Genomic DNA, 27,908 nt, shown 5'->3' with positions numbered 1-27,908 from the left:
CTAAAAGGATGGATGAGGAGGAGGAGGAGTATGGAACAGGCAGCACCCTCAAAGCTTCAGAAGTATGAGATGAACCCCAAAAACTTGGAAAGGTGGATCTCACACGTACCGACACAGACTATTCCGCAATTTAATTGATCCCCAAAGGTTTTTATTGAATAGCGGAATAGGAAATATGATCAAAAAATGTGTATGTATCTCACACGTACAGAAGCACACTAGGCCCCAATTACTATTGTTTGTACACCTAAAAGGATGGATGAGGAGGAGGAGGAGTATGGAACAGGCAGCACCCTCAAAGCTTCAGAAGTATGAGATGAACCCCAAAAACTTGGAAAGGTGGATCTCACACGTACCGACACAGACTATCCCGCAATTTAATTGATCCCCAAAGGTTTTTATTGAATAGCGGAATAGGAAATATGATCAAAAAAAGTGTATGTATCTCGCACGTACACAACCACACTAGGCCCCAATTACTATTGTTTGTACCCCTAAAAGGCTAGATGAGGAGTAGGGGGGGTATGGAACAGGCAGCACCCTCAAACCTTCAGAAGTATGAGATGAACCCCAACAACTTGGAAAGGTGGATCTCTCTCACACGTACCGACACAGACTATCCCGCAATTCAATTGATCCTCAAAGGTTTTTATTGAATAGCGGAATAGGAAATATGATCAAAAAAAGTGTATGTATCTCGCACGTACACAACCACACTAGGCCCCAATTACTATTGTTTGTACCCCTAAAAGGCTAGATGAGGAGTAGGGGGGGTATGGAACAGGCAGCACCCTCAAACCTTCAGAAGTATGAGATGAACCCCAACAACTTGGAAAGGTGGATCTCTCTCACACGTACCGACACAGACTATCCCGCAATTCAATTGATCCTCAAAGGTTTTTATTGAATAGCGGAATAGGAAATATGATCAAAAAAAGTGTATGTATCTCGCACGTACACAACCACACTAGGCCCCAATTACTATTGTTTGTACCCCTAAAAGGCTAGATGAGGAGTAGGGGGAGTATGGAACAGGCAGCACCCTCAAACCTTCAGAAGTATGAGATGAACCCCAACAACTTGGAAAGGTGGATCTCTCTCACACGTACCAACACAGACTATCCCCCAATTTAACTGATCCCCAAAGGTTTTTGATTAAATAGCGGAATAGAAAATATGATCCCAAAAAAGTGTATGTATATCACACGTACACAACCACACTAGGCCCCAATTACTATTGTTTGTACCCCTAAAAGGCTAGGAGTAGGGGGGAGTATGGAACAGGCAGCACCCTCAAACCTTCAGAAGTATGAGATGAACCCCAACAACTTGGAAAGGTGGATCTCTCTCACACGTACCAACACAGACTATCCCCCAATTTAACTGATCCCCAGAGGTTTTTGATTAAATAGCGGAATAGAAAATATGATCCCAAAAAAGTGTATGTATATCACACGTACACAACCACACTAGGCCCCAATTATTATTGTTTGTACCCCTAAAAGGCTAGGAGTAGGGGGAGTATGGAACAGGCAGCACCCTCAAACCTTCAGAAGTATGAGATGAACCCCAACAACTTGGAAAGGTGGATCTCTCTCACACGTACCAACACAGACTATCCCCCAATTTAACTGATCCCCAAAGGTTTTTGATTAAATAGCGGAATAGAAAATATGATCCCAAAAAAGTGTATGTATATCACACGTACACAACCACACTAGGCCCCAATTACTATTGTTTGTACCCCTAAAAGGCTAGGAGTAGGGGGAGTATGGAACAGGCAGCACCCTCAAACCTTCAGAAGTATGAGATGAACCCCAACAACTTGGAAAGGTGGATCTCTCTCACACGTACCAACACAGACTATCCCCCAATTTAACTGATCCCCAGAGGTTTTTGATTAAATAGCGGAATAGAAAATATGATCCCAAAAAAGTGTATGTATATCACACGTACACAACCACACTAGGCCCCAATTACTATTGTTTGTACCCCTAAAAGGCTAGGAGTAGGGGGAGTATGGAACAGGCAGCACCCTCAAACCTTCAGAAGTATGAGATGAACCCCAACAACTTGGAAAGGTGGATCTCTCTCACACGTACCAACACAGACTATCCCCCAATTTAACTGATCCCCAAAGGTTTTTGATTAAATAGCGGAATAGAAAATATGATCCCAAAAAAGTGTATGTATATCACACGTACACAACCACACTAGGCCCCAATTACTATTGTTTGTACCCCTAAAAGGCTAGGAGTAGGGGGAGTATGGAACAGGCAGCACCCTCAAACCTTCAGAAGTATGAGATGAACCCCAACAACTTGGAAAGGTGGATCTCTCTCACACGTACCAACACAGACTATCCCCCAATTTAACTGATCCCCAGAGGTTTTTGATTAAATAGCGGAATAGAAAATATGATCCCAAAAAAGTGTATGTATATCACACGTACACAACCACACTAGGCCCCAATTACTATTGTTTGTACCCCTAAAAGGCTAGGAGTAGGGGGGAGTATGGAACAGGCAGCACCCTCAAACCTTCAGAAGTATGAGATGAACCCCAACAACTTGGAAAGGTGGATCTCTCTCACACGTACCAACACAGACTATCCCCCAATTTAACTGATCCCCAGAGGTTTTTGATTAAATAGCGGAATAGAAAATATGATCCCAAAAAAGTGTATGTATATCACACGTACACAACCACACTAGGCCCCAATTACTATTGTTTGTACCCCTAAAAGGCTAGATGAGGAGTAGGGGGAGTATGGAACAGGCAGCACCCTCAAACCTTCAGTATGAGATTGTGTTCACTGTACCCCACAAAGATTGAGTTCACTGCACCCCACAATGATTGTGTTCACTGCACCCCACAAAGATTGTGTTCACTGCACCTCACAAAGATTGTGTTCACTGTACCCCCCAAAGATTGTGTTCACTGCACCCCACAAAGATTCTGTTCACTGTACCCCACAAAGATTGTGTTCACTGCACCCCAAAAAGATTGTGTTCACTGCACCCCAAAAAGGATGTTGTTCACTGCACCCCAAAAAGGATGTTGTTCACTCCACCCCAAAAAGATTGTGTTCACTGCACCCCACAAAGATTGTGTTCACTGCACCCCAAAAAGATTGTGTTCACTGCACCCCAAAAATGATTTTGTTCACTGCACCCCAAAAAGGATTTTGTTCACTGCACCCCAAAAAGGATGTTGTTCACTCCACCCCAAAAAGATTGTGTTCACTGCACCCCAAAAAGATTGTGTTCACTGCACCCCACAAAGGATTTTGTTCACTGCACCCCAAAAAGATTGTGTTCACTGCACCCCAAAAAGGATGTTGTTCACTGCACCCCAAAAAGGATTTTGTTCACTGCACCCCAAAAAGATTGTGTTCACTGCACCCCACAAAGGATTTTGTTCACTGCACCCCACAAAGATTGTGTTCACTGCACACCAAAAAGGATTGTGTTCACTGCACCCCAAAAAGATTTTGTTCACTGCACCCCAAAAAGATTGTGTTCACTGCAGCCCAAAAAGATTGTGTTCACTGCAGCCCAAAAAGATTGTGTTCACTGCAGCCCAAAAAGATTGTGTTCACTGCAGCCCAAAAAGATTGTGTTCACTGCAGCCCAAAAAGATTGTGTTCACTGCAGCTCATGCAGCGTCCCACTCAGGACACGTGGGAACTGCAAATGTATTATTTCTTTGTCATCGCTATATTGCATGTCATTTTGCATTTGTCATTTGTCAATCCCTGTTCATAGGCTGGTCATGTGTGCTTCATACTTCCCACCACAAGATGGGGATAGCACCACTCTGGGATATCTATCCCAGCTCAGGTTTATCTGTGGTCAGTTGTTCAGTTCAGGAAGTGAGTGTACAGAGGAGAATGTGAAGGTGACAGAAGGTCAGTCCAGAGAAGGGACAAATTGGAACTGCTTAAATCAAAGGGTAAAAGCCACCAAACGGCAGCAAGACCTTTGAGAATAAAGGTGAAGGATTTCTTAGCCACTGGCAAGCTCACCAATGTCACTGGATTCAAAAGGGATCACAAACAAGTAAGCATTATACTGCACCACAGCCTGAGTCCAGAATTACTAAAGCCTATTAACAGTGGATCAGCAGAATTCCTCTATTTACCCAGAGACTGTATTCTATCTGGATGTTTGTACTGCAATCAAAACCAGTCACAGTAAAAGTTGTGAGTTGTATCCTACCACTGTCTACCTCATTCTTCACTATTGCTATTACAACTGGTTGTACCACCATTAACGGTACTGGCGTCACGACAAATACCATCAAGGGACCCAGCCACCACAAGCACTCTAAACACCCCTGTCATCACGGGCACCTCAACCACCATCTTGGCTGGCGTTTCCCTATCACAGAGCGTGCCCCGGAGGATTTCGTGCTGTCTTCCTCTTCACTGTGCGACCAGCCCAGGGAGGCTTTCTGCTAACCGTGAGTAAACCGATGAACTGTATTATTGCTATCTCTCATCGGCCCACCGTGCACCTCACGTGTCGCCCCTGCGGTTCTGGCTCGTCGCATAAATATTTGGCGTCACGAACAGGATATTAACCCCTGCGCCTTATCTAAAAGACTGTTGCATCAAAATAAGCCCCTTTGCTTTATTGAGAGACTGTTTACTTATTGCACACTGTGTGGGGCCACAGAACTGTTTAAACTGTTTCAAAGTCGCATGGAAGTGTTTTCCCAGTTATCAGCATAAAAATCGCAGCATCCAAAGTGAGAAAATCAGACGTTTGTGTGTCAACAAAACTGCTTGCTGTATTTGAATTGACAGTTTCTATTCACTTAAAATGGCTGCCGGAGGCCTTCTTGTTTAAAAATTTCTGCGCCATCACTGTGGATAAGTTAGTGACACTCCCTGAAGAGCGGGAAATTTTGGTGCCACCCATTTATGCAAAATTGTCCAGCCAGCCCGCCTTACCTTTCCTGTGTCAATCCTGGGAGGAGAGTGTCACAAGCGCACGTCCCAGAAGTCACGAGACTTTGCAGGCGAGCAAAAGAGAAAATAATCGCATTGCTTGCCGTCCGAGCAGTAATCGCAACCTGTCAGCTGCCTCTACTAACTATAAGTAGCACTAATAGCAGGAACGCTGCCAGAGACCCAAAATCAACATTGCTGCAGCATTGTATTCAGCTGGAATAAAATTCTTAAAGGGACATACACCCGCAAGACAGCGGTTGCCCATAGCAACGCCGCACGAAAATTGTCTAAAAACGCATTTGACTTACCTAACTAGAATTCACCTGCTGTTACCATGTCTGTGCAGGAAGATGACGTGCAGCCTGACCTCGGCGGACCCCCTGCATCAGCCACAGTCGGTCCCAGTACAATACCAACCGCTGCAGCACCAAGCTTAATGCCTTTAACCATGCCTTATTATTTTGGGGCCCCCTGGTTCCCACGATATTCTGGAGAAATTCATACTTTAAGGGACTTTAAAGAAAAAATTCTTGCTGTGTTCAGATTGTACCCTGTATCCTCAGAGCAACAGATGGAGATTCTTCTTGCGCAATTGGAAGGAGCTGCGCTCAGAGAAGTGAAATCTTGGCCGAGCTCAGAGAGAAAGACCATTGAGCAGATTTTTGAACGTCTCTACACCACCTTTGAACCCAGAACCGTGTCAGAGGTCAAGATGAGGTTCTTCAGCAAGAAACAGCAATCTGGTGAGTCACTCAGAGACTTTGCATTATCTTTGCAGGAATCCCTTAGAGCTGTTGTCCAAGTAGACCCCCGTGAGGCAGAGAATCAGGACAAAACCCTGAAAGAACAATTTATTGAAGGCGTCAATACAGACAATCTAAAGAGCCAACTAAGAATGTTAGCCGCCCAACATCCAAGAGCTACCTTCTTAGATTTCAAAGAATTAGCTATCAGCATACTGGGAAAAAGCCCACCAACAGAACCTGTTAGATCTGTTGAAGTGCCTGTATCACAGCTGGTTACCCCTGCAAAGTCTTTACCTATAGTCAGTCAGGCAACCCAAGCTCCAGTTCCTGACGCAGTTGCTGCCTTGACTGAGCAAGTCCATTTCCTGACTAAAAGTCTGGAGAAAGTCCACCAAAAGTTGGAACAATGGGAGAAACCATTAATGCTAGAGGATGAGAAACCTGTGTCCAGAAGACTCTTCCCTTCTAATTATAGAGAGACTTATTCCAGAAATTCTGGCGGACGCCCCCCTGACCGCACTAGTACCCCTAAGCGGCCAATCTGCACGTACTGTCACAAACCAGGCCATACAGAAGCAACCTGCTGGCAGTTAAACAGGGAAACCCCCGAGGCCAAGGACCACCCCTCGGGAGGTAAACCAATAGGTCCAGAAGATCCCCACTGGATGCCAAGATACGTTGGATCCCGTCCTGAAGTGGCACTTCAAATAAATGGAGTTCCTTTTGTTGCCCTAGTTGACACCGGATCCCAAGTCACCACTATCCAACAAGCAGCCTTTGAAAAATACTGGGATCAAAATCAGCTTACCCAGCCTCCAGAATCCTGGCTGAGTCTCATAGCCAGTAACGGCAAACCCGTACCAGTCCATGGTTATTGGGAACCTACCATTCAAGTAGGAGGAACTACACTACCTCGACAAGGCCTTATTGTGGTACGAGTCAGAGACAATAACCCTAACCCTCCAATAGTCCTAGGAATGAATGTCCTCAGGAACTGTTATGTTGAGATGCTAGAAGCCTTGCACCAGTTAGTGCCTACTGCCTCTCCTGATTCTAAGAAGGTTATCCAACAAACCATCCGTGTACTAAATGCGCAACAGAGATTCACCAACGAAAAAGGAGAAATTTGCTGTGCCCGCATCCGGGATAAGCAACCTGTGATCCTCAAACCCAACACCGAAACTCTCCTGTGGTGCCGAGCTGTAGTCGGAATTCAAGGTCAAGACTACCAAGCCCTGGTAGAGCCTGTTGTTTTGGAAGACTATCCTCTAGTTAGAGCTGCAAGAAGCCTAGTAACCGTCTCTGAAGGTAAAGTGCCTATACGACTCCTAAACTTGAGTGATAGCAGTGTAACACTAACCAAACACCGTCCTATCGCACAGCTAATCCAAGTCACTTTTCAAGATGTCATCAGTGTGGCTACAGCTACCACAGAGCAAATTACCAAGAGACAGAACCCACAGGACCAAAATGTAAACACATCCTGGTGGAAAGAACTTCATGTGGGAGATGCTTCCACACCAGCAAACCAAATTGAGGGAGTACTAAAAATTGTGAAGGAGCTTCACCGTGCCTTCAGTAAGCATTCCACAGACTATGGAGAAGTGGATATCATCAAGCACTCCATCCCTACAGGTTCACACCCACCGATCAAGGAAAGATATCGGCCTATACCACCAACTATGTACCAATCCGTAAAGCAAATGATCCAAGAGATGAAGGACTCCAATGTCATTAGAGACAGCCATAGTCCATGGGCTGCACCTCTAGTCCTTGTCCGTAAAAAGGATGGTAACATCAGATTCTGTGTGGATTACAGAAAAATTAACCAAATCACCCACAAGGATGCTTACCCTTTACCACGCATAGAGGAATCTTTGACAGCTTTAGGATCTTCAGCCTACTTCTCTACCCTTGATTTAACAAGTGGATACTGGCAAGTACCAATGGCACCTGAAGATCGTGAGAAGACTGCATTTAACACCCCTATGGGCCTATTTGAGTTCAACTGCATGCCTTTTGGACTTTGCAATGCGCCCGGAACTTTTCAAAGATTAATGGAGCGTTGTTTAGGACACAAAAATTTTGAAACCGTCCTGTTGTACTTAGACGATGTCATCATCTACTCCAAATCTTATGAAGATCACTTGAAACATTTGGCTGAAGTTTTTCAAGTCCTCATTAAACATGGACTCAAAGTCAAACCATCTAAGTGCTATCTACTGAAGTCAGAAGTCAAATACTTAGGGCATATTGTAAGCTCTGAAGGTGTTAAACCGGATCCAGAGAAGATAGCCGCAGTTCGAAATTGGCCTACTCCTACTACAGTGAAAGAAGTGAGGAGTTTCCTCAGTTTTGCAGGATACTACAGACGCTTTATTCCTCATTTTGCCCAAATTGCGGGGCCAATACTAGAACTTCTGAGAGGACATCCTAAGAGGTACCAAAAGTCTCCAATACCAGTTGAATGGAACACAGAAAGAGAAATTGCCTTCCAGCTCCTGAAGAAGAAGTTAACAGAACCACCAATCCTAGGCTATCCAGATTACCAGCAGCCATTTCATCTTTACACAGATGCTAGTAAGAAAGGTCTGGGAGCTGTCCTGTCGCAAGTACAAGAAGGAAAAGAAAGAGTCATTTCCTACGCTAGTAGATCTCTTAGAGGTACTGAAAGAAACGACCAAAACTATAGTTCCTTCAAATTGGAATTCCTCGCACTCGTGTGGGCTGTTACAGAAAAATTTAAAGATTACCTTGCTGCAACACCATTTGTAGCCTTCACAGATAACAACCCGCTAGCACATCTTAATACCGCCAAGTTGGGAGCATTGGAACAAAGATGGGCCTCACGCCTAGCTAACTACGATTTCACCATAAAATACAGAACAGGAAAAGCAAATGAAAATGCGGATGCATTATCCCGTCTGCCTACCCAAGAAGACACTACTACACAGGAAGATGTTTGGGAAGAGGTAGAAATGCCAGCTTTTTACAAAAATTTTGCCCAACAAGACATTATCACCATCAAAGGAAGAAAAGTTCTTAACCTTCAACAACAAGTGGATCCAAGATCCCAAGTGGACAAAGAAAGGTGGATCAAGCTGCAAAATGAAAGCAGAGTGTTGGGAGAACTGCAAGATTTCTTCACCAGCGGAAGAACACCTGAAAGAATTCGCAGAAGAAATGCTGATCCAGAATTGTCAAAACTTTGGAGACACAGAAAACATCTCTTCCTACAGAAGGGCCTACTATTAAGAAGAACTTTAGACCCAATTACCTGGGATCGTCTATACCAAATCTTAATACCACGCCGAGATGCAAGAATCATTCTTGAGATGTATCATGATCAATCGGGACACTTTGGTGTGCAGAAGACAGAAGCTACCATCCGTAGAAGATTCTATTGGATTGGGATGAGAGGAGACATTGAAAAGTGGTGTCGAGAATGTTCCACCTGTGCTGTTGGAAGAAATGAAAAACATGACCAAAAAGCACCCTTACATCCCATTGTAAGCAGAACACCGCTAGAAATAGTTGCAATTGACCATGTGAAGCTGGAACCAAGTCGCTCAGGTTACACATACGCCATGACCATCATTGATCACTATACCAAATTTGTTGTAGCCGTACCTGTCAAGGACTTGACCGCTAAGACAACTGCAGATGCCTTCTGGAAACATTTCCTATTGCCATATGGATGCCCAGAAAGAATCCTTACAGATCAGGGATCTGCCTTTGAGTCGCAACTCTTCAAAGAACTGTGTACACTTCACAATTGCCAGAAAATCAGGACCACAGCCTACCATCCCCAAGGGAATGGACTCTGCGAGAAAATGAACCAAACTTTAATTGAGATGTTAAGAGCAGTACCACCTGCTACAAGAAGTGATTGGCCTACTCTATTGCCTCAATTGATGTACACCTACAATAACACCATTCACTGTTCTACTGGGTATACACCTTACTATCTCATGTTTGGCCGACAAGGTAAACTACCTGCTGACCATACTTTGGGTGTACAAGTGCCTGATGCAATCAACCCTCTACCAAAGACTGATTGGGTGAGTGAGCACCAACGACGTCTAATTGATGCACAAGAAATTGTTCAACATCGCATGGAACATGCTCATGAAAAGCAACAAAAAGATTATAACCAATCTGCCAAAGCAGAACCTCTCAAAATTGGTGACCATGTATGGTTAAAAAACGACCATCGCACCAGCAAGTTAGATAGCAAATGGGAGAGAGAACCATACACCATTACAGCTATTCTCAATCCAGAGACTCATACTTATGAGATCACTAAAGAGAATAAATCACGTGTAGTACATCGCAATCGCCTTAAGTTATGTCTCAAGGAAAGTACTCAAGAAGAAACTCTTCAAGAAGAAGCTGTCCAAGAGGAAACTCAATCCATAGAACCAGAGCCTACAAAATCATCTGATTCAGAGGGTCCACTACAGTCTTTTGGAAAAGCATTATTAGACTCTGATCCTTTACAGTGGTTCCTTACACCATGGCTCAATATCTTAGTGCCTGCCAAGACCAATACAACCACACTTCAACCAGAAGAGCTATCTCAAGAAGTGTCTACTACAGCTCAAGAGACACCAAGTTCCCTTGAAACAAGACCTGTAGAAACTCAGCCGCTACGAAGATCCGACAGGACTACAAGAGGACAACCACCTGTCCGTTTTAAGGATTTCCTACACCAGCAGCCATGAAGACAACTACCAACCCTGCCATCTCATCGTTGAATGCATCCTTACATCATCTGAAGTTCCAGAGTGAGAAGAAGACTTACTTGTGATATGTTCATTTCCTTTAAAGGACTTTTTAAAAGGACTACTTACCTACTGTTTTGCAACGTTCAAGCCTGCACCCGGAGATAGACTTTCACGTACCTGAGCCTCCGTGATATTCTTCTGTTGACATTTTTTTCCTGTGCCCAGGGAACGGACTCATACCCTGTGAGCCTCCTGAGATGTTATTTTTGTTTTCTTTTTCTTTTTCCATCTCATCATGGACTATTCTGGTTTTGCCATACATCACCAGTCTTCAGAGGAAAAACTACACCCCTTTTTGTCACCTTTTGACACATTTCGTTGTTGCCTGAGATATGTTTGCCTAACCCATTTTACTTGCAGATACAAGAAGTACAAGAATGGGGTTATGTTATTTCCTATGCATGCATGCTTTTCCCTTTCTCTTATATCTTACAGGAAGACACAACATCGAGTCAAAAATGTGTCGAGGTCGACACACGTTTTACCATGGGGGTATGCAGCGTCCCACTCAGGACACGTGGGAACTGCAAATGTATTATTTCTTTGTCATCGCTATATTGCATGTCATTTTGCATTTGTCATTTGTCAATCCCTGTTCATAGGCTGGTCATGTGTGCTTCATACTTCCCACCACAAGATGGGGATAGCACCACTCTGGGATATCTATCCCAGCTCAGGTTTATCTGTGGTCAGTTGTTCAGTTCAGGAAGTGAGTGTACAGAGGAGAATGTGAAGGTGACAGAAGGTCAGTCCAGAGAAGGGACAAATTGGAACTGCTTAAATCAAAGGGTAAAAGCCACCAAACGGCAGCAAGACCTTTGAGAATAAAGGTGAAGGATTTCTTAGCCACTGGCAAGCTCACCAATGTCACTGGATTCAAAAGGGATCACAAACAAGTAAGCATTATACTGCACCACAGCCTGAGTCCAGAATTACTAAAGCCTATTAACAGTGGATCAGCAGAATTCCTCTATTTACCCAGAGACTGTATTCTATCTGGATGTTTGTACTGCAATCAAAACCAGTCACAGTAAAAGTTGTGAGTTGTATCCTACCACTGTCTACCTCATTCTTCACTATTGCTATTACAACTGGTTGTACCACCATTAACGGTACTGGCGTCACGACAAATACCATCAAGGGACCCAGCCACCACAAGCACTCTAAACACCCCTGTCATCACGGGCACCTCAACCACCATCTTGGCTGGCGTTTCCCTATCACAGAGCGTGCCCCGGAGGATTTCGTGCTGTCTTCCTCTTCACTGTGCGACCAGCCCAGGGAGGCTTTCTGCTAACCGTGAGTAAACCGATGAACTGTATTATTGCTATCTCTCATCGGCCCACCGTGCACCTCACGTGTCGCCCCTGCGGTTCTGGCTCGTCGCACTCACACACAGAAAAATGGATGTGGATCACTGACACCTGCCTATCTCCAATCCCACACCACACAGCAATATCGATTGTAGTTTGTAGAACACAGTTTCCCTAAAATTCAGCAGACTCTGTCCCTAACAGGATTGAGAAGAGATCGTAGATCAGGATTGAGTGCAGATTCACCCCACCCCCCACACAGCAATATCGATTGTAGTTTGTAGAACACAGTTTCCCTAAAATTCAGCAGACTCTGTCCCTAACAGGATTGAGAAGAGATCGTAGATCAGGATTGAGTGCAGATTCACCCCACCCCCCACACAGCAATATCGATTGTAGTTTGTAGAACACAGTTTCCCTAAAATTCAGCAGACTCTGTCCCTAACAGGATTGAGAAGAGATCGTAGATCAGGATTGAGTGCAGATTCACCCCACCCCCCACACAGCAATATCGATTGTAGTTTGTAGAAGACACTGACCCTATATAATTCAGCAGACTCTATCCCTAAAATGCCTACAACTCGCCCTGCCTAAACACTCCGACCTGTCCCTCAATTCTATCCGGACACAAATGGTTTTTTCCTGCCTATCTTTCCCTAATCAGCAGCCAGCACGTTGATGTGTGCTCTGTCCCTGAATCTAAGCAGCATAATGACGCCGCTGCGGCTGCCTCGAACTTATAAAGACTTGGTCACATGCTTCAGACGGCCAATCACAGCTACTGAGACATTTGCAGGCATGGCTGGGATGGCTTAAGGCACACCAGTTAAACGATTGTTGATTGGCTGTTGAAAGCCCGCCATGAAAAGAGCGCCAAAGCATGCAAAACCCGGAAATAAAACGACCGAACACGGATTTTTACCCGAACATACAGTAAAGTGTCCGTGTCCGTGTTCGGGTACAAAAAATCCAATTATTCGGTACGAACACGAATAATACAGTCCGTGTTCGCTCAACACTAATTGTCACCAGTCGGCATCCCTGTTCACCATGACACCAGTTATATGATGATTACCTTGGACTGTCTACTTTCCAAAAAGGGGTCATTTGGTCATATTTGTACTGTCCTGATGTTTTTTGGCCTCAAGAAAACAGGCCAACAGTACATCAGGATTGATTGATTTTCAGATATATACCATAGTTTGTGGACTCCATAACTTTCTCACAGACTAGATAATATACACTGATCTGATTTAGTTTCACCAAAGAAACGTAGCAAAATACACTTTGACTCAAATTTATTTATAATAATTATTTTTTTGCAAAATTTTCTAACTGAAATACTTTTTTTTATTTTGTCAAATTTTTCGATCTTTTTTAGTTTATTTAGCAAAAAATAAAACCCCCAGCGGTGATTAACTACCTCCCACCCGGGCCATTGTAAATATACGGCCGGGTGGGAGTCTCCTCCTTCTTATCGGACGTTCCGGAACGTCCTTCAGAAGGAGAGAGATTGCGCTGCCGCGGGCACCCGCAGCGGCGCGATCTCGATGTGTCTGTGTCCCTCGGACACAGAGCAACATCATTCAGCAGGAGGGCCCTGTGTTTGGCCCTCCTGATCACATGACGGCTGTGTCCAATCACAGCCGTCATGTAATGTAAATAGAGCCGTTGTAGCGGCTTCGATCTCTTCTCCTCCTGACAGATCCTGTCAGTGAGGAGAAGAGGGATGATCGGTGCTGCAGCCGGGGTGATCAGTGAGTATTTCCAATTACTCACTAATCACAGGGGGGGTCTGTGCTGGTAATCAGAACATTGATTACCAGTGCAGCCCTGGGGGGGGAGGGGTGCCACTAAGCCACCAGGGATGCCCACCCATGACCACCAGGGATGCCCACCATGGCCACCAGGGATGGCAAGCAGGGCTCAGAGAGCCCCCCAGTGCCCTACCTATCAGTGTTGCCCACCAATGCCATCTATCAGTGCTGCCCACCAGTGCCGTTATTGCCATCTATCAGTGCCGCCCACTAGTGCCCATTATTGCCCACCAGTGCTGCCTATCAGTGCCCATCAGTGCCCCCCATCAGTGCCCCCCATCAGTGCCGATCAGTGCCACCCATCAGTGCCGATCAGTGCTGATCATTGCCGCCCAACAGTGCCACCTATCAGTGCCCATCAGTGCCCATCAGTGCCGCCAATCAGTGCCCATCAGTGCTGCCTATCAGTGCCCATCAGCGCTGCCTATCAGTGCCCAACAATGCTGCATATCAGTGCTATCTATCAGTGCCACATATCAGTGCCCATCAGTGCTGCATATCAGTGCTACCTATCAGTGCTGCATATCAGTGCCACCCCATCAGTGTCTTCTCATCAGTGCCTGTCAGTGCGGCATCATCAGTGCTCATCAGTGCAGGAAAAAACATATCTATTTACAAAATTTTATAACCTAAACAAAAAAACTTTTTTTTTTTTTTCAAACTTTTCAGTCTTTTTTTATTTGTGCACCAAAAAAGAAAAACCTGACGGTGATCAAATACCACCAAAAGAAAGCTCTATTTGTGGGGAAAAAATGACACAAATTTGGTTTAGGTACAATGTTGCATGACCACGCAATTGTCATTCAAATTGCAACAGCGCTAAAAGCTGAAAATCGGTCTGGGAAGGAAGGGGGTTTAAGTGGCCAGTATTGAGGTGGTTAAATACCACCAATTGAAAGCTCTAGCTGTGTAAAAAAAATTTAGAAAAATGTGGTTTGGGGCCAGTGCTGCAATGGGAAGCAGAGACAGCTCCAGGAGGCCTGACCTCAGTCTGGGATCCTCACAGGCACATGGAACATCCAGGGGATTGGCAGCAAGAAAAACTAGAATTGTTTTCCCCAGCATAGGTAGATACACATGAACGGGACCCAAGCAATCTGAGGCTTAGCATCAGACAACAGGCTATGTCCCCTTCCCACGTGTCAGGCACACATCTTGTGGCGTGTCTTCTAGTGTGGCACAACATGGGAAGAAGTGCATGCTGTGCCCACTAGAAAGTGGCCCTCTGGGGGGGGGGGGGGGGGAAGGAAGTCTGTGGCTGGTGTGAGGAGTTTAAAATACTGACCGTAGCAGGGGATCTGACAACCTAACGCTTCACACGCTGGACATGTGGGAATTGTGTAAGAGGGGCCAGATGTTGACTGAATGACTCCCCGCAAGTATGTGGTGTAGGGAAGTGGGGTACATGTAGAGTGCAGATGGGAAAGTTGGGGTGCTGTGATATCCCCTAAGGCTTCTATGTACCTGATCTTTTTCTCTATCACATATAAAGAAGGGGTAACGTCAGGGGGTCTATTTAAACAAATCTGACAAATCTGCAAAGAGGACCTGTCACAATCTGTGTACATACTGTCACCAGGTGACAATACTTGAAAAAAAGTGATAAAATAAATCATAGTATAAAAAAAACATCCCCCATCACACACCCATTACTCACACTTACACTGTTTTGCAATTTTCACAAAAAAGCACAATTGAGGGATATATTTGTTATTTATCAACTCTTTCAAGTTTTATGCTTTAGATCTAGTAGAAATGGTGTAAGGTATGTTGTATTTGTGTGTACTAATAACTATTTTAGTGTATTTAGTGTTTCAGTCTATTGATCATTTGCTTTAAAAAAAAAAAAAAAAAAAAGTATGGTTTGGGGCATGTTTTCTAGACTTTAAAAGCTGTAAGTGAAAAATGATAAAAATGTGAAAAATTCCAAAAATTGTCTGGTCCCCTGAGGGGAAAAATAGAGAGTAGGGCCTGGCAATGAAAGGAATAAGGTGTCCCATCACCTTGAATGGGCAAAGTGATAAGGTCTGTGTAAAGCCAGCTACACCCCTTCCAACTATCTTGCCCCCAATCCCTGTCCATCCCATCCATCCACTTTATTCTTGTCTCTCTAGCTCCTTCCAGCACAGAAGCACATAGGGAAAATGAACTCTTAATACTGTACTTACTGCTCACTGTCCATACAGTAGTTGTTACCATTCCTGGAAATCTCCTTAAAGCGGAGTTCCGGCCCCAAAATCGACATAGTCGATTTTGGGCCATCCACTTGCTATAGGTCACCTGAAACAGAAATGGATAATTAAGATTTTTTTTTTTTTACTTACCTTGTAATTGCAGAAAAATATACTCACCTTTCTTCCACTTCCTCCCTCGGTGGCCGCGGCCCGCGCCGTCACTTGCGCTTTGCAATGATTCCTGGGAGCTTAACGTCATCGCCCCCGGGAATCAATGCGCCTGCACCGGCCCTGACGTCAGTTCCGGTTCAGGCGCGTCATACCTTGCTAAACAGCTTCTGGGCATGCCCAGAAGCTGTGCAGGGATGACGCTGCAGCCCCGGAAGTGACGGCGGGGCGGGCGCAGTGCATCGTGGGACCGAAGAGGACGGAAGAGGATGCAGAAGAGGATCGCGCTGGCTTCAAGGTGCCCACACCTGAGATGGCAGCGCTGGAGAAGAAATTTTAAAAGTGAGTATTTCTTCTTGCAGGTAGGTGCGAACCGGGAGAGATCAGAGGCTATCCATTGTGGAATGTACTAGCCCTGACTGTCCCGGGGGTATTTTCATTGAAATTTTTTTTTGTTGGCTGGAACTCCACTTTAAGGCTTTTTATTTTTTTATTTTCCTTAACTCACAGCATATGCTTTTCCCATTCACTTATAGTTCACTTATTATCAGCTCTGTCTCACTGATTATACTTGACTTTTCTTCATTCTCCTCCTTGTTACATAGTTACATAGTTAGTCTGGCTGAAAAAAGACACAAAGTCCAATTAGTTCAACCAATAAAAAGGGAAAAACAAAAAAAAATTAAAAAAATGTTTTACAATCCCATATACACAATCCCATACCCACAGTTGATCCAGAGGAAGGCAAAAAAAACAGCAAAGCACGATCCAATTTGCTCCAGCAGGGGAAAAAATTCTTCCTGATCCCCCAAGAGACAATTGGATGATCCCAAGATCACCTTTACCTATTAGGCCTCTTTCACATGGGCGCCTCCCTCTTGTGGATTCCACTTTCTCAGCGGGGGATTACTCCGCTGAATCACTGGTGAGCAGACAGATCACAGGTCCTGTCCGCTACGCTCTGCAAAGCGGACACGGACACAGCCCCACTCTCCTCTATGGGGAAATCGGGTGGAAACGGAACACCTGTCTGTTTTCATCTGATCTGCCAGACAGATAGAAAATAGGACCACCATCTGTCTGGATTTTACAGGCAAGATAAAATCGAATGCCAGCGGGTGTCAGTGCCTTGTGTCCACTGACATCCACCGCTCCATATGGGAGACTGGAGGGTCCAATCAGGTCCGGCTGAAAAACTGACAGGCAGGCCTGTGTGAAAGGACCCTAACTGTTAGCGCCGGTTCACATATGAGCGACGCTACTTGCAGGGGCGACCTCCGAGATCGCGGTGCGAGCAGCGCGCCACGACCTCGGAGCGGCCGCCACAGACTTCATAACATTGAAGTCTATGGCGGTCGCCTCCGGGTCGCCCCAAAGAAGCTCCGGACCCTTTTTCTAGGTCGGAGCGACTTGTGTCGCTCCTATTAGAACGGGTCCGCAGCTTCCCTATGGGAGGCGACCTGCAGCGACCTGTGAGGCGACCAGGTCGCCTCACAGGTCGCCCTAGTGTGAACCGGGGCTTAGTATCCAGTTAGTATATTATGTACATTTAGGAAAGAATCCAGGTCTTTTTTAAAGCAATCTACTGAGCTGGACAGAACCCACTCTTGAGGGAGTCTATTCCACATTTTCACAGCTCTTTATGTGAAGTAGCCTTTCCGTATTTGGAGAATAAATTTCCTTTCCTCCAGATGTAAAGAGTGCCCCCTTGTTCTCTGTAATGGCCTTAAAGTGAATAACTCAACACCAAGTTCACTATATGGACCCCCTATGTATTTATACATGGTGATCATATCTCCCCTTAATCTTCTCTTCTTTAGAGAGAATAAATTCAGTTCCTCTAATCTTTCCTCATATCTGAGCTCCTCCATGCCTTTTATCAGTTTGGTTGCCCTTCTCTGCATTTTCTCCAGTTCCCTGATATCCTTTTTGAGAACTGGTGCCCAAAACTGAACTGCATATTCCAGATGAGGTCTTACTAATGATTTGTACAGGGGAAAAATGATGTCTCTGATTGTTTTCTCATTGAACTAAAGAGAAGAAACTCTGTGTATGCTCCAGCCTCCAGGTCACTCTCATAATTACTTATACAAGGCAAGACATGTGACAGCACTGGGGCCTATCAATGGGCCAAACCCAGTACTTCATCATGGTGAAGAAAGGAAAAGTCACATGCTCCAGCATACCAGAAAGTATAGAAGTACCAGAAAACTGGAATTTCATATCACTTGGCAAAGGGAAAAGTGGAGAAATGAAAGTGAACATAGACAATAGGAGGTAGTTAAATAGCCTGTTTTTAGGACTGCATAGACCACTTTAAACAAATTTGTCTCCAAAAAAAATGGAAAAGCATACAGTATTTTAACGTATAAAGGATGATACAGCAAGTGGAAGAGCTTACAATCTATTAAAGTATCAGGGAGAATACAGTAGGTGGAACAGCATACACACTTTAAAGTAGAACTAAAGGCAAAACTTTAAAAAAAAAAAATTTGGATAGACTGGAGAAGGATTAGAACACTTTTTTATTGCTGTCTGTTCCTGTAGAGTGATTCGCCCTCTCTATTTGTCCTGTTGGCCATTAGAAGAGCTTACAGTCTACTATGGTATGAAGGAGCTTACAATCAACAATGATATAGGGGAGGATACAAAAGGCGGAATGGCCTATAACTCATGTGTCAAACACAAGGCCCTGTGGGCCAAATCCGGCCCTCCATGCTATTTCATGTTGTCCTTACACGACTCCTACAGCTGAGGCACCCCCTTTGTCTCCACTCCCACCTTGTCTCAGCAGTTGGCAGCATAGAGAAGGACTGAAATCCTCCGCCAGATCCTTCCCATTAACTCTGAACCAGCTTCATTGTCTCTGCTGAAAAAAATATCACCACAACATGATGCTGCCACCACCATGTTTCACGGTGGGGATGGTTTGTTCAGGGTGATGTGCAGTGTTCGTTTTCTGCCTCATATAGCATTTTGCTTTTAGGCCAAAAAGTTCAGTTTTGGTCTCATCTGACCAGAGAACCTTCTTCCACATATTTGCTGTGTCCCCCACATGGCTTCTCACAAATTGCAAACTTAAAGCGGAGTTCTGCCTCCCCCTCCTCCCCCTCCAAAAATTAAAAGTTAGCAGCTACACATACTGTAGCTGCTGACTTTTAATATTAGGACGCTTACCTGTTTTGGAATCCAGCGATGTCGGCACTGCAGCCGATGTTTCCATCGGCTGTCGGGTGCTGCCGCCGCCATTGCCGGTCAGGGAACCCGGCAGTGAAGCCTTGCGGCTTCACGGGCGGGTCCCTACTACGCATTCACGAAGCATGCTGCGCATTCCTATTGGCTCAGTGGCGGAGGAGGGAGCCGAACTTCCGAGGGACGACGCAGCGGCGTCGTATTCCGGAAGTGGGGAAGGGTACCTGTCAAAACCGCTCCCCCCTAAAAGGTGCCAAATGTGGCACCAGAGGGGGGGGGGGAGGAAACAAAAGAGCGAAAGTTCCCCTTTTGGGCGGAACTCCACTTTAACTTTCTTTAACTATGGCTTTCTTCTTGCCACTCTTCCATAAAGGCCAGATTTGTGGAATGCATGACTAATAGTTGTCCTCTGTACAGATTCTCCCACCTGAGCTGTGGATCACTGCAGCTCCTCCAGAGTTACCATTGGCCTCTTGACTGCTTCTCTGATTAATGCTTTCCTTGCTCAGCCTGTCAGTTTAGGGGGACGGCCATGTCTTGGTAGGTTTGCAGTTGTGCCATACTCTTTCCATTTTCAGATGATGGATTGAACAGTGCTCCGAGAGATGTTTAAAGCTTGGGATATTTTATTATAACCTAAACCTGCTTTAAACTTCTCCACAGCTTCTGGTGTGTTTTTTGGCCTTCAAGATACCGTTTGTTCACTAAGGTTCTCTAACAAACCTCTAAGGGCTTCACAGAACAGGGCTTCACAGAACAGCTGTATTTATACTGTATTTATACTGAGAATTTATACTGAGACACACAGGTGGACTCTATTTACTAATTAGGTGACTTCTGAAGGCAATCGGTTCCACTAGATTTTAGTTAGAAGTATCAGAGTTAGGCCCCTTTCACACAGGCGGACCGTTCAGATCCGCCTGTCAGTTTTTTTGGCGGGTCTGAACGGTCCCCCCATGCATCTCTATGGGGCATCGGATGTCAGGGGAGACATGTCTGCTGACATCCGATCCGTCAAATCTGGACGGATGGAAACCCTATTTTCCATCCGTCCAGCGGATCGGATCGGATGGGATCGGATGAGAACGGACCGACGGTCCGTTCCCATCCGATTCCCCCGTAGAGATGCATGGGAACCTGACAGCTGTGTCTCCGCACACAGCACGGAGAACAGCTGTCATCCTCCTGCTCAGCGGGGGATCGTCGGATCAATCCCCCGCTGAGAAAAACGGAGTCCGTCCGACGGACTCCACTGTGTGAAAGAGCCCTTCAGGGGGCTGAATACAAACGCACGCCGCACTTTTCAGATATTTGTTTGTAAAAAAAAAATGTAAAACTATTTATCATTTTCCTTCCACTTCACAATTATGTGCCACTTTGTGTTGGTCTATCACATAAAATCCCAATAAAATACATTTACATTTGTGGTTGTAACATGACAAAATGGGGAAAATTTCAAGGGGTATGAATAATTTTAAAGGCACTGTATAAGCAAAGGATGAAAAGTAGTTTATTAAAAAATAAATATGGCATTTGTTTATGATACATTGTGCTTTAGCAAACTAAATGCTGTTCAATTAGGATTTATAAGTACTTTAATATACTCATCTGATATAATGATTTGTTGTGTGTAATACAACGTGTATTCAAAGGCTGATTTGTAGAGCTATTATATTAAATCATTTTACAAGTTCCCATAGTAAAAAAGAAGATTAACAAAAAAGGCCGATTGTAATTATATGTTCGGGAGTATCGAGTAGCTTGTGCCTTGAGGAAAGACTCCGCTGTGGACAAGTTTTAACAAGTGTCTACAATTTCCTTTCTGCTAGAAGTGTGCGATCTCTGTTTTTTTTCTGACTACTGTCTTACATCATATTATAAACCCAAACTGAGATATACAATTAAAGAAGAACTCCGCTCGGCACCTGGTAGTACTGTTTTTTTTTTTTAACACATTCTGTAAAACAACACTCACTGTTAACAGAACCATTCTCCAGGCTTTACATAAGTAAAAAGTAGGAGCTGTGTGGGCCTCTCACCTCACTGTTGCTTGTAGTAAGCCCTTTTTAGATATACAGCGTCCATTGGGAGATCGTAGATGCTGCTTGCTACTGGATGTGGTCTGTGCTCTATTTCCAATAAAGTATAGCCCCTGCCGCTGTGCGGGTAAATTTGGGAATCTTCCTAAATATTCTCTCTCACAGATGGGGGATAAAGGTAATATTCTCATGGTGTAGTATTTAATATATTTATTATAAAATAACCACATACAGACTTACATAAAACGTCTGCAGCTAACAGCAGTGATACGAGCGTCCTGCTCTCCCTGATGCGAACGCCACTTCGGGTCAGCTCCGTCTACGTCCTACGCGTTACGTCACGTACAATATAATAAATATTCTCTCTCACAGATGGGGATAAAGGTAATATTCTCATGGTGTAGTATTTAATATATTTATTATAAAATAGACACATACAGACTTACATAAAACGTCTGCAGCTAACAGCAGTGATATGAGCGTCCTGCTCTCCCTGTTCGGGTCAGCTCCGTCTACGTCCTACGCGTTACGTCACGTACAATATAATAAATGTTTGCATTTGGGTTTATTGCTGCCTAAGCTTATTTGGGGACCTGAAATTTCTAAAAATGCAAAACAATAAGCTGTTCTTTGTAGAACAAGTATATAGTATATCATTAAGAGGGGAAATAACCTGCCAAGATATAAGGACTTTACATATCTTGTCAATGTTACTATGTTACCTAAGGATACTTTAATCATATACTGTAGGTCAAATTGTTTTCTATGGGTTGCTAAAGCTGTAAAAGGCAAGAAACATATTTATGTAACTTATGACAACTGGTAACAAATGGTCGTAAAGTCATTAGAATTGTCCTTCTGGAACTTGGTGAACACATTCACATGGAGCCACTGTCCATTAACCACTTGCCTACTGGGCACTTAAACCCCCCTCTTGCCCAGACCAATTTTCAGCTTTCAGCGATGTCGCACTTTGAATGACAATTGCGCGGTCATGCAACACTGTACCCAAATTACATTTTTATCATTTTTTCAAACAAATAGAGCTTTCTTTTGGTGGTATTTAATCACTACTGGTTTTTTTTTTTTTTTTTTTTGCTGAACAAACAATAAAAGACCGAAAATTTAGAAAAAAAAAAAACAGTTTATATAGTTTGTTATAAAATTTTGCAAACAGGTAATTTTACTCCTTCATTGATGTGCACTGATGAGGTAGCACTGATGGGCCCTGATAGGCACTGATAGGCTGCACTGTTGGGCACTGATAGGCGGCACTGTTGGGCACTGATAGACGCCACAGTTGGGCACTGATAGGCGGCACTGGTGGGTGGCACTGATGGGCACTGATAGGCGGTACTGTTGGGCACTGATAGGCAGCACTGGTGGGCACTGATAAGGTGGCACTGATGGGCACTGATGGGCGACACTGAAGGGCACTGGTAGGTGGCGCTAAAGGGTACTAATAGGCAGCACTCATGGGTACTAATAGGTGGCACTGATGGGCAATGATAGGCACTGGTAGGTGACACTTATGATGAAGCACTGATTGGTGGCACTGGTGAGCACTTATAGGTGGCACTGAAAGGTGGCGCTGATGGACACTGGTGGGCACTGGTAGGTGGCACTAGTGGGCACTGGCAGATGGCACTGGTGGGCAATGGTAGGTGGCACTTGTGGGCACAATTTGCCCTCTCCTCATCGGGACGTCAATGTACACCCTCCCGGCAATTTAGGTTCACGCTGTAGCCGTCTTTCGGCTATAGCGTGGGCGGGGGGAGGTTAAAAATACAAAAGAACTGTGCAATAAAACTGTCATAATGTTTGAGAAAAGCTTAATAATGTTGTTTATTTCTTCCCTTCCTTTCTTTTTTTCTTCCTCCCTTCTTTTTTTTCTTCTCCCTCCAAACTTTCCTTCCTCCTTACCCTTCCTTCCCTCTTTCCCTTCCTTCTTTCTTTCCTTCCTTAATTTTCTTTTCCTACTCTCTCTTTCCTCCCTCTTTCCCACTCTCCCTTTCTTCCATTCATTCTTTCCCTCCATCCATTCTTCTTCCTTCCTTCTTTCCTTACTTCTTTCTTGTCATTCCTAATAAACCATTTCTACTCTTTCCTTTATCTCTCCCTCTCTTCCATTCCTTCCTTCTTTCTGTCTCTTATTTCCTCCTTCTCCTTCGCCCTTTATTTCTTTCTTTCCTTCCTTCTTTATTTTCATTCCTAAAATGTACTTCTTCTTTCTTTCTCTTCTGTTCCTTTCTTCCACCCCTCCCTTGTTCCCTCCTTCCTTTCTCCCCTTCCTTCCTTCCTCCCATCCCTAAATTTCCTTTCTTCTCTACCTCTCTTCTGTTCCTTTTTTCCAACTCTCCCTTACTCCCTCCTTCCTTTTTCCCATTCCATTTTCCTTCCTTCTTCCCTCCTTCCTTCCTTACTTCCTTCCCCCTTTTATATTATCCCTAATTATTCTTTTCTTTGCTTTCCTTCCTTAATTTTCATCCCTTAAATTTCCTTTCTATTCTCTTCTTTCTTCATTTCCACTCTTCTGTTCATTCCTTCCTTCCTTCCTTCCTTCCTTCCTTCCTTCCTTCCTTCCTTCTTTTATATTATCCCTAATTATTCTTTCCTTTCCTTCCTTAATTTTCATCCCTTAAATTTCCTTTCTATTCTCTCCTTTCTTCATTTCCACTCTTCTGTTCATTTCTTCCTTCCTTCCTTCCTTCCTTCCTTCCTTCCTTCCTTCCTTCCTTCCTTCCTTCCTTCCTTCCCCCTTTTATATTATCCCTAATTATTCCTTCCTTTCTTTTACTTTCCTTTCCTTCCTTCCTAATTTCCATCCCTTAAATGTTTTTTTCTACTCTCTCCTTTCTTCTCTCCCACTCTTCTGTTCATTTCTTCCACCCCTCCTTTACTCCTTCCTTCCTTCCTTCCTTCCTTCCTTCCTTCCTTCCTTCCTTCCTTCCTTCCTTCCTTCCTTCCTTCCTTCCTTCCTTCCCCCTTTTATATTATCCCTAATTATTCCTTCCTTTCCTTTCCTTCCTCGCTTCCTTCCTTCCTTTCCCTTCCTTCCTTCTTTCTTTCCTTCCTTCCTTCCTTCCTTCCCTTATTTTCATCCCTAATATTCTCTTCCTAATCCCTCCTTCCCTGTCTTCCCTTCCTTTTTTCCCCTCTCTTCTTCCCTTTGTAACATCCTTCTTCCCACCCTTTGTTTTCCCTCTCATTCTTCCTCTTCTCTCTATTATTCTCTCATACTTTCTGTCTTCCCTTTATATTTTCCGCCCTTCTTCTTTCCTCTATCCCCCCTCCTTCTCCCTCTGTCTCTCTCATTCCCTCTCTGCAGGCAGTCCAGGCTATGCAGCAGTTAATTCATCCCGTCGATGATATTCATTTTGCCAAGGAGGAGGATGGGAGCAGGATGGAACTGTCCCAGCTTCTCAATGATATCAGAAGCCACTATGAGGCTCTCATCGCCAGGAGTCACATCCCCTGTGAGCTGTCAGCCAGGAGCCAGGTAAGTGTTTATAGCCGGGCACCTTCCAGGACAGGGATGCAGAGTCATTGCAGGATATTTGCTCCTTCAGTTCAGGGAATGCTGGGGAGGGAGCGCCGCTAGCATTGCAGATAAACTGGAACTATAATGTATAGATGGATGTGTGTGATGCTTACACAGCAGGATGCACCCAGCATGCTTTGCAACATTTATGATCAATAGCATTATTACCCATATAACCTTATTAATGTCCCACTTTCATATTCATCCACTGATGAAGATTGAGCAGAGGCCTAAGACTCCTTTTTAAAAATTAATGATATTTAAAATATAATGTGTTGTGATTTGACTTGCATAGCCTATTGATAATGCATCTATTTCAGCTGTAATTTAATCTACTGCAGTTGCCCCAATTTATATATTTATTGCAACACATTTGATCCTGTAAAGGACACTTGGATTTCTGATTCTGATTCTGATCCTTTTGAAAGCACTAGATGCCTGGCTGTCTCTTGTTTCCATTCTTTTTAAGTCTCTGGCCTGAAGCAGGGAGCAACTGAAGCCAGAATTTAACGTTCCACTTCTTTTGTAATGCTGGATCAGCATGACAGCCAGGCAACTAGCATTTTCAGATGGATAGATAAGTAGTGGCCACTTTTTTAAATTTTCTTAGCAAAGAGCTCCTTTAAAAGCAATTGATTTTCATTTTTTTACATACACCTAATACAGTATATTCATTTATATTATCTATATGAATGTGGGTAGCCATTTTTTCTTTTGTGGAGTGGAGGAAGGGTTAGACCCTTTGTCAAGTTTTTAGTGCAGTAGGAAGTTGGTGTACCCACACAAGCACAGGTGAGAATATGCAAACTCTATGTCCTATAGGCAGGGCCGGTGCCACCAATAGGCGAATCAGGCAACCGCCTAGGGCGCACTACTGCCTAGGGCACAGCCACAGCCAGTTGTTGCTGGGTCCAATCCCCCCGAGGGCGTCCTGCCCAAATACCCAGTCAGCATTCCTGCTACCACAGCCGCTCCACTTAGAAAGCACAGCTGTCTCTGAATGTATATGTACCTTTCTAAATGTACGATGGACTGGCATTAAGAAGGGGAGAAGGGGGAGGAGGAAGTTCTTTCTACAAATCTACCTAGTCCCGGGTCCCAGCCTTCCAGCTTCCACCTGTCCTGTAGCTGACTGCTGCAATGAAAAGGAGCGGATCCTGATGTAAGCTGGGGTCTTTAAAAAACTCCCTCCTACACTTCCACTACCCCACTTATCTCTCACCACTCTCCTTACCCCTATCTACTTTTCCCTTCTGACTTTGGGGACCCTACTGAAAGTGAATGGGCTCTGGGGACCATGATGTAAAGGGGTTTTGGGGACCCTGATGTAAGAGGGGCAACTTTGGGGATCCTAATGAAAGGGGAGACTTTGGGGATCCTAAAAAAAAGTGGGGTCTCTGATGTAAGGGTGAACTCTGGGGACTCTGATGTAAGGGTGGATGACTCTGGGGACACTGATAATAGGAGGGGGAACTCTGGGGACCCTGATGTGGGGGGGACTTTGGGGACCCTAATGAAAGGGGTAAACTCTGATTTAGGGGGGTCAGGCCCTGGGGCCTAGACCTAAAGCTGTGTAAGGGGCTCCAAAATTTGTGATGGCTGCCCTGTTCCCCACACACTGTGCCAACGTTCTGCATATCGCTGCAGAATTGGATCATGTTAGCTGGAGACTAATCAGTGTTCTGCAAACTTAAGCCAATCCGTGAAGAAGAGGTATTTAGCCAATGAGGTGCCGTGCAACATCACTTCCTCTTAGCTCTCCAGTGAGTCTACACATGGAGCAAACGTTGGCAAGCAGGTGAGAAAGCATCCCTGTACAGGCTGCATTTGCAGTCTTTAATTATTATTCTTTTTTGGAGGGGGGAGAGTGCAAGTAGCTGGTCTTGCCTAGGGCGCAAAATAGCCTAGCACTGGCCCTGACTGTAGGTATTGTACTACTTAGGATACCAATCAAATACCATAGTGCTGCTGAACCCATGGTTGAAGGAAAGAAAATTGCATAATGTATGGCCTGCCTTAGCCATTGCGCTGCCCAGTAAATGTACTGGAACAGTTTTACCTGGACAAAGATCTGTAATCCTCTTTAGACAGTTTTGTGATATGGCACCCTTGCTCGAAAGCATAGCCTAATCCTTGATTTCCACTGCAGCACCGGCAGGACAGCTTGGTCACAAACATATCCCACACTTTGCTGATTGGACAATGAATGAGCAGCAGAATGCTGATTGGGTCATTCCTCCGGCATTCTGCTCTTTCCTCCTACCAGCCCATCCAGCAGAGATTGATTAGCTGCAAGCTGGGCCAGCACAAGGAGTACCCCAGGAGCAGTGCCCATTAGAGATTAGTGGTTGGCAACCAGTGGGTCGGGGCTTCATGTCTGTGAACTTGTCCCAGTAATGTCTGCAAGCGATGCCCTAACAACTTGCAGTTCTGATTGATGTTCAAGAGATTGTGTAAGTGTTGAGTATTCCACCGTGATTAAAAGGACCAGTATTTTAAACCAAGGGGACACCAAGGACTGAGGCTAGCGTTGGGCAATGAAGGGTGGCTGGAACACAGCCAGGTGTGGATGGTGGGGCTTTTTATTTTAATAGCAGTTTTGTTTTAAAGAACTTGTAATCTTTGTAATATTTAATGAGTTGAGCCTAGAGAATACACAATCTTGGAATTGTGTTTTCAAGGATTGGCATATTTGAAAACTAGATGACTTACTTGTTTTACTAATTAATTTGGTTTAATTGAAACAACAATGGTAATGTCTTATTTTTATTTGTTTTATTTGATTTTGTTTTTGTCAAGGTCGCTGGGGAGGTGGGCCATGGACAGTTTCTTTGACCAGGCTGTCCTCTTTTACCAAGGTGGCCTTTGTTTTGTTACCCCTGGAGAACACTGGGACCTGTAAAATGTAAAAATGAAAGTGTCCTCCCCACAGTAACCTTTCACGGTTGATTGATTTTTGTTTATTTTATATTATGGAGAATGTGATTGATCAACAAATGGCACTTTTCCACTGCAAGTACCGGCTCGGCTCTACTCGGCCCTGCTTGGCCCGGTTTGGTTTTCCACTGCATGGTACCGCATGGTACGGTGTTGGAACGGTTCGGTACGGTTTGGTATGGTTTGCTTTTCCACTAAAGTAGTACTAAAGTAAGTGAGTGGGATAACAATGATTCT

At 44.5% G+C, this 27,908-nt stretch overlaps 1 protein-coding gene across 1 annotated transcript in view; it reads left to right on the top strand.

Annotated features, from left to right (window-relative positions):
* KRT222 (keratin 222) overlaps positions 1–27,908 on the top strand; it is a 71,915-nt gene that overhangs the window by 16,617 nt on the left and 27,390 nt on the right. Inside the window, exon 4 of the mRNA XM_082272149.1 lies at positions 24,522–24,692. Coding sequence (XP_082128275.1) covers positions 24,522–24,692 — 171 coding nt within the window. The remainder of the gene's footprint in view (positions 1–24,521; positions 24,693–27,908) is intronic.

This window comes from Pelophylax lessonae, assembly GCF_965119305.1.
Source record: "Pelophylax lessonae genome assembly, chromosome: 11".
Classification (NCBI taxonomy): Eukaryota; Metazoa; Chordata; class Amphibia; order Anura; family Ranidae; genus Pelophylax; species Pelophylax lessonae.
The sequence above is the reverse complement of the archived record's forward strand: the minus strand, read 5'-3'. Positions and strand labels throughout refer to the sequence as shown.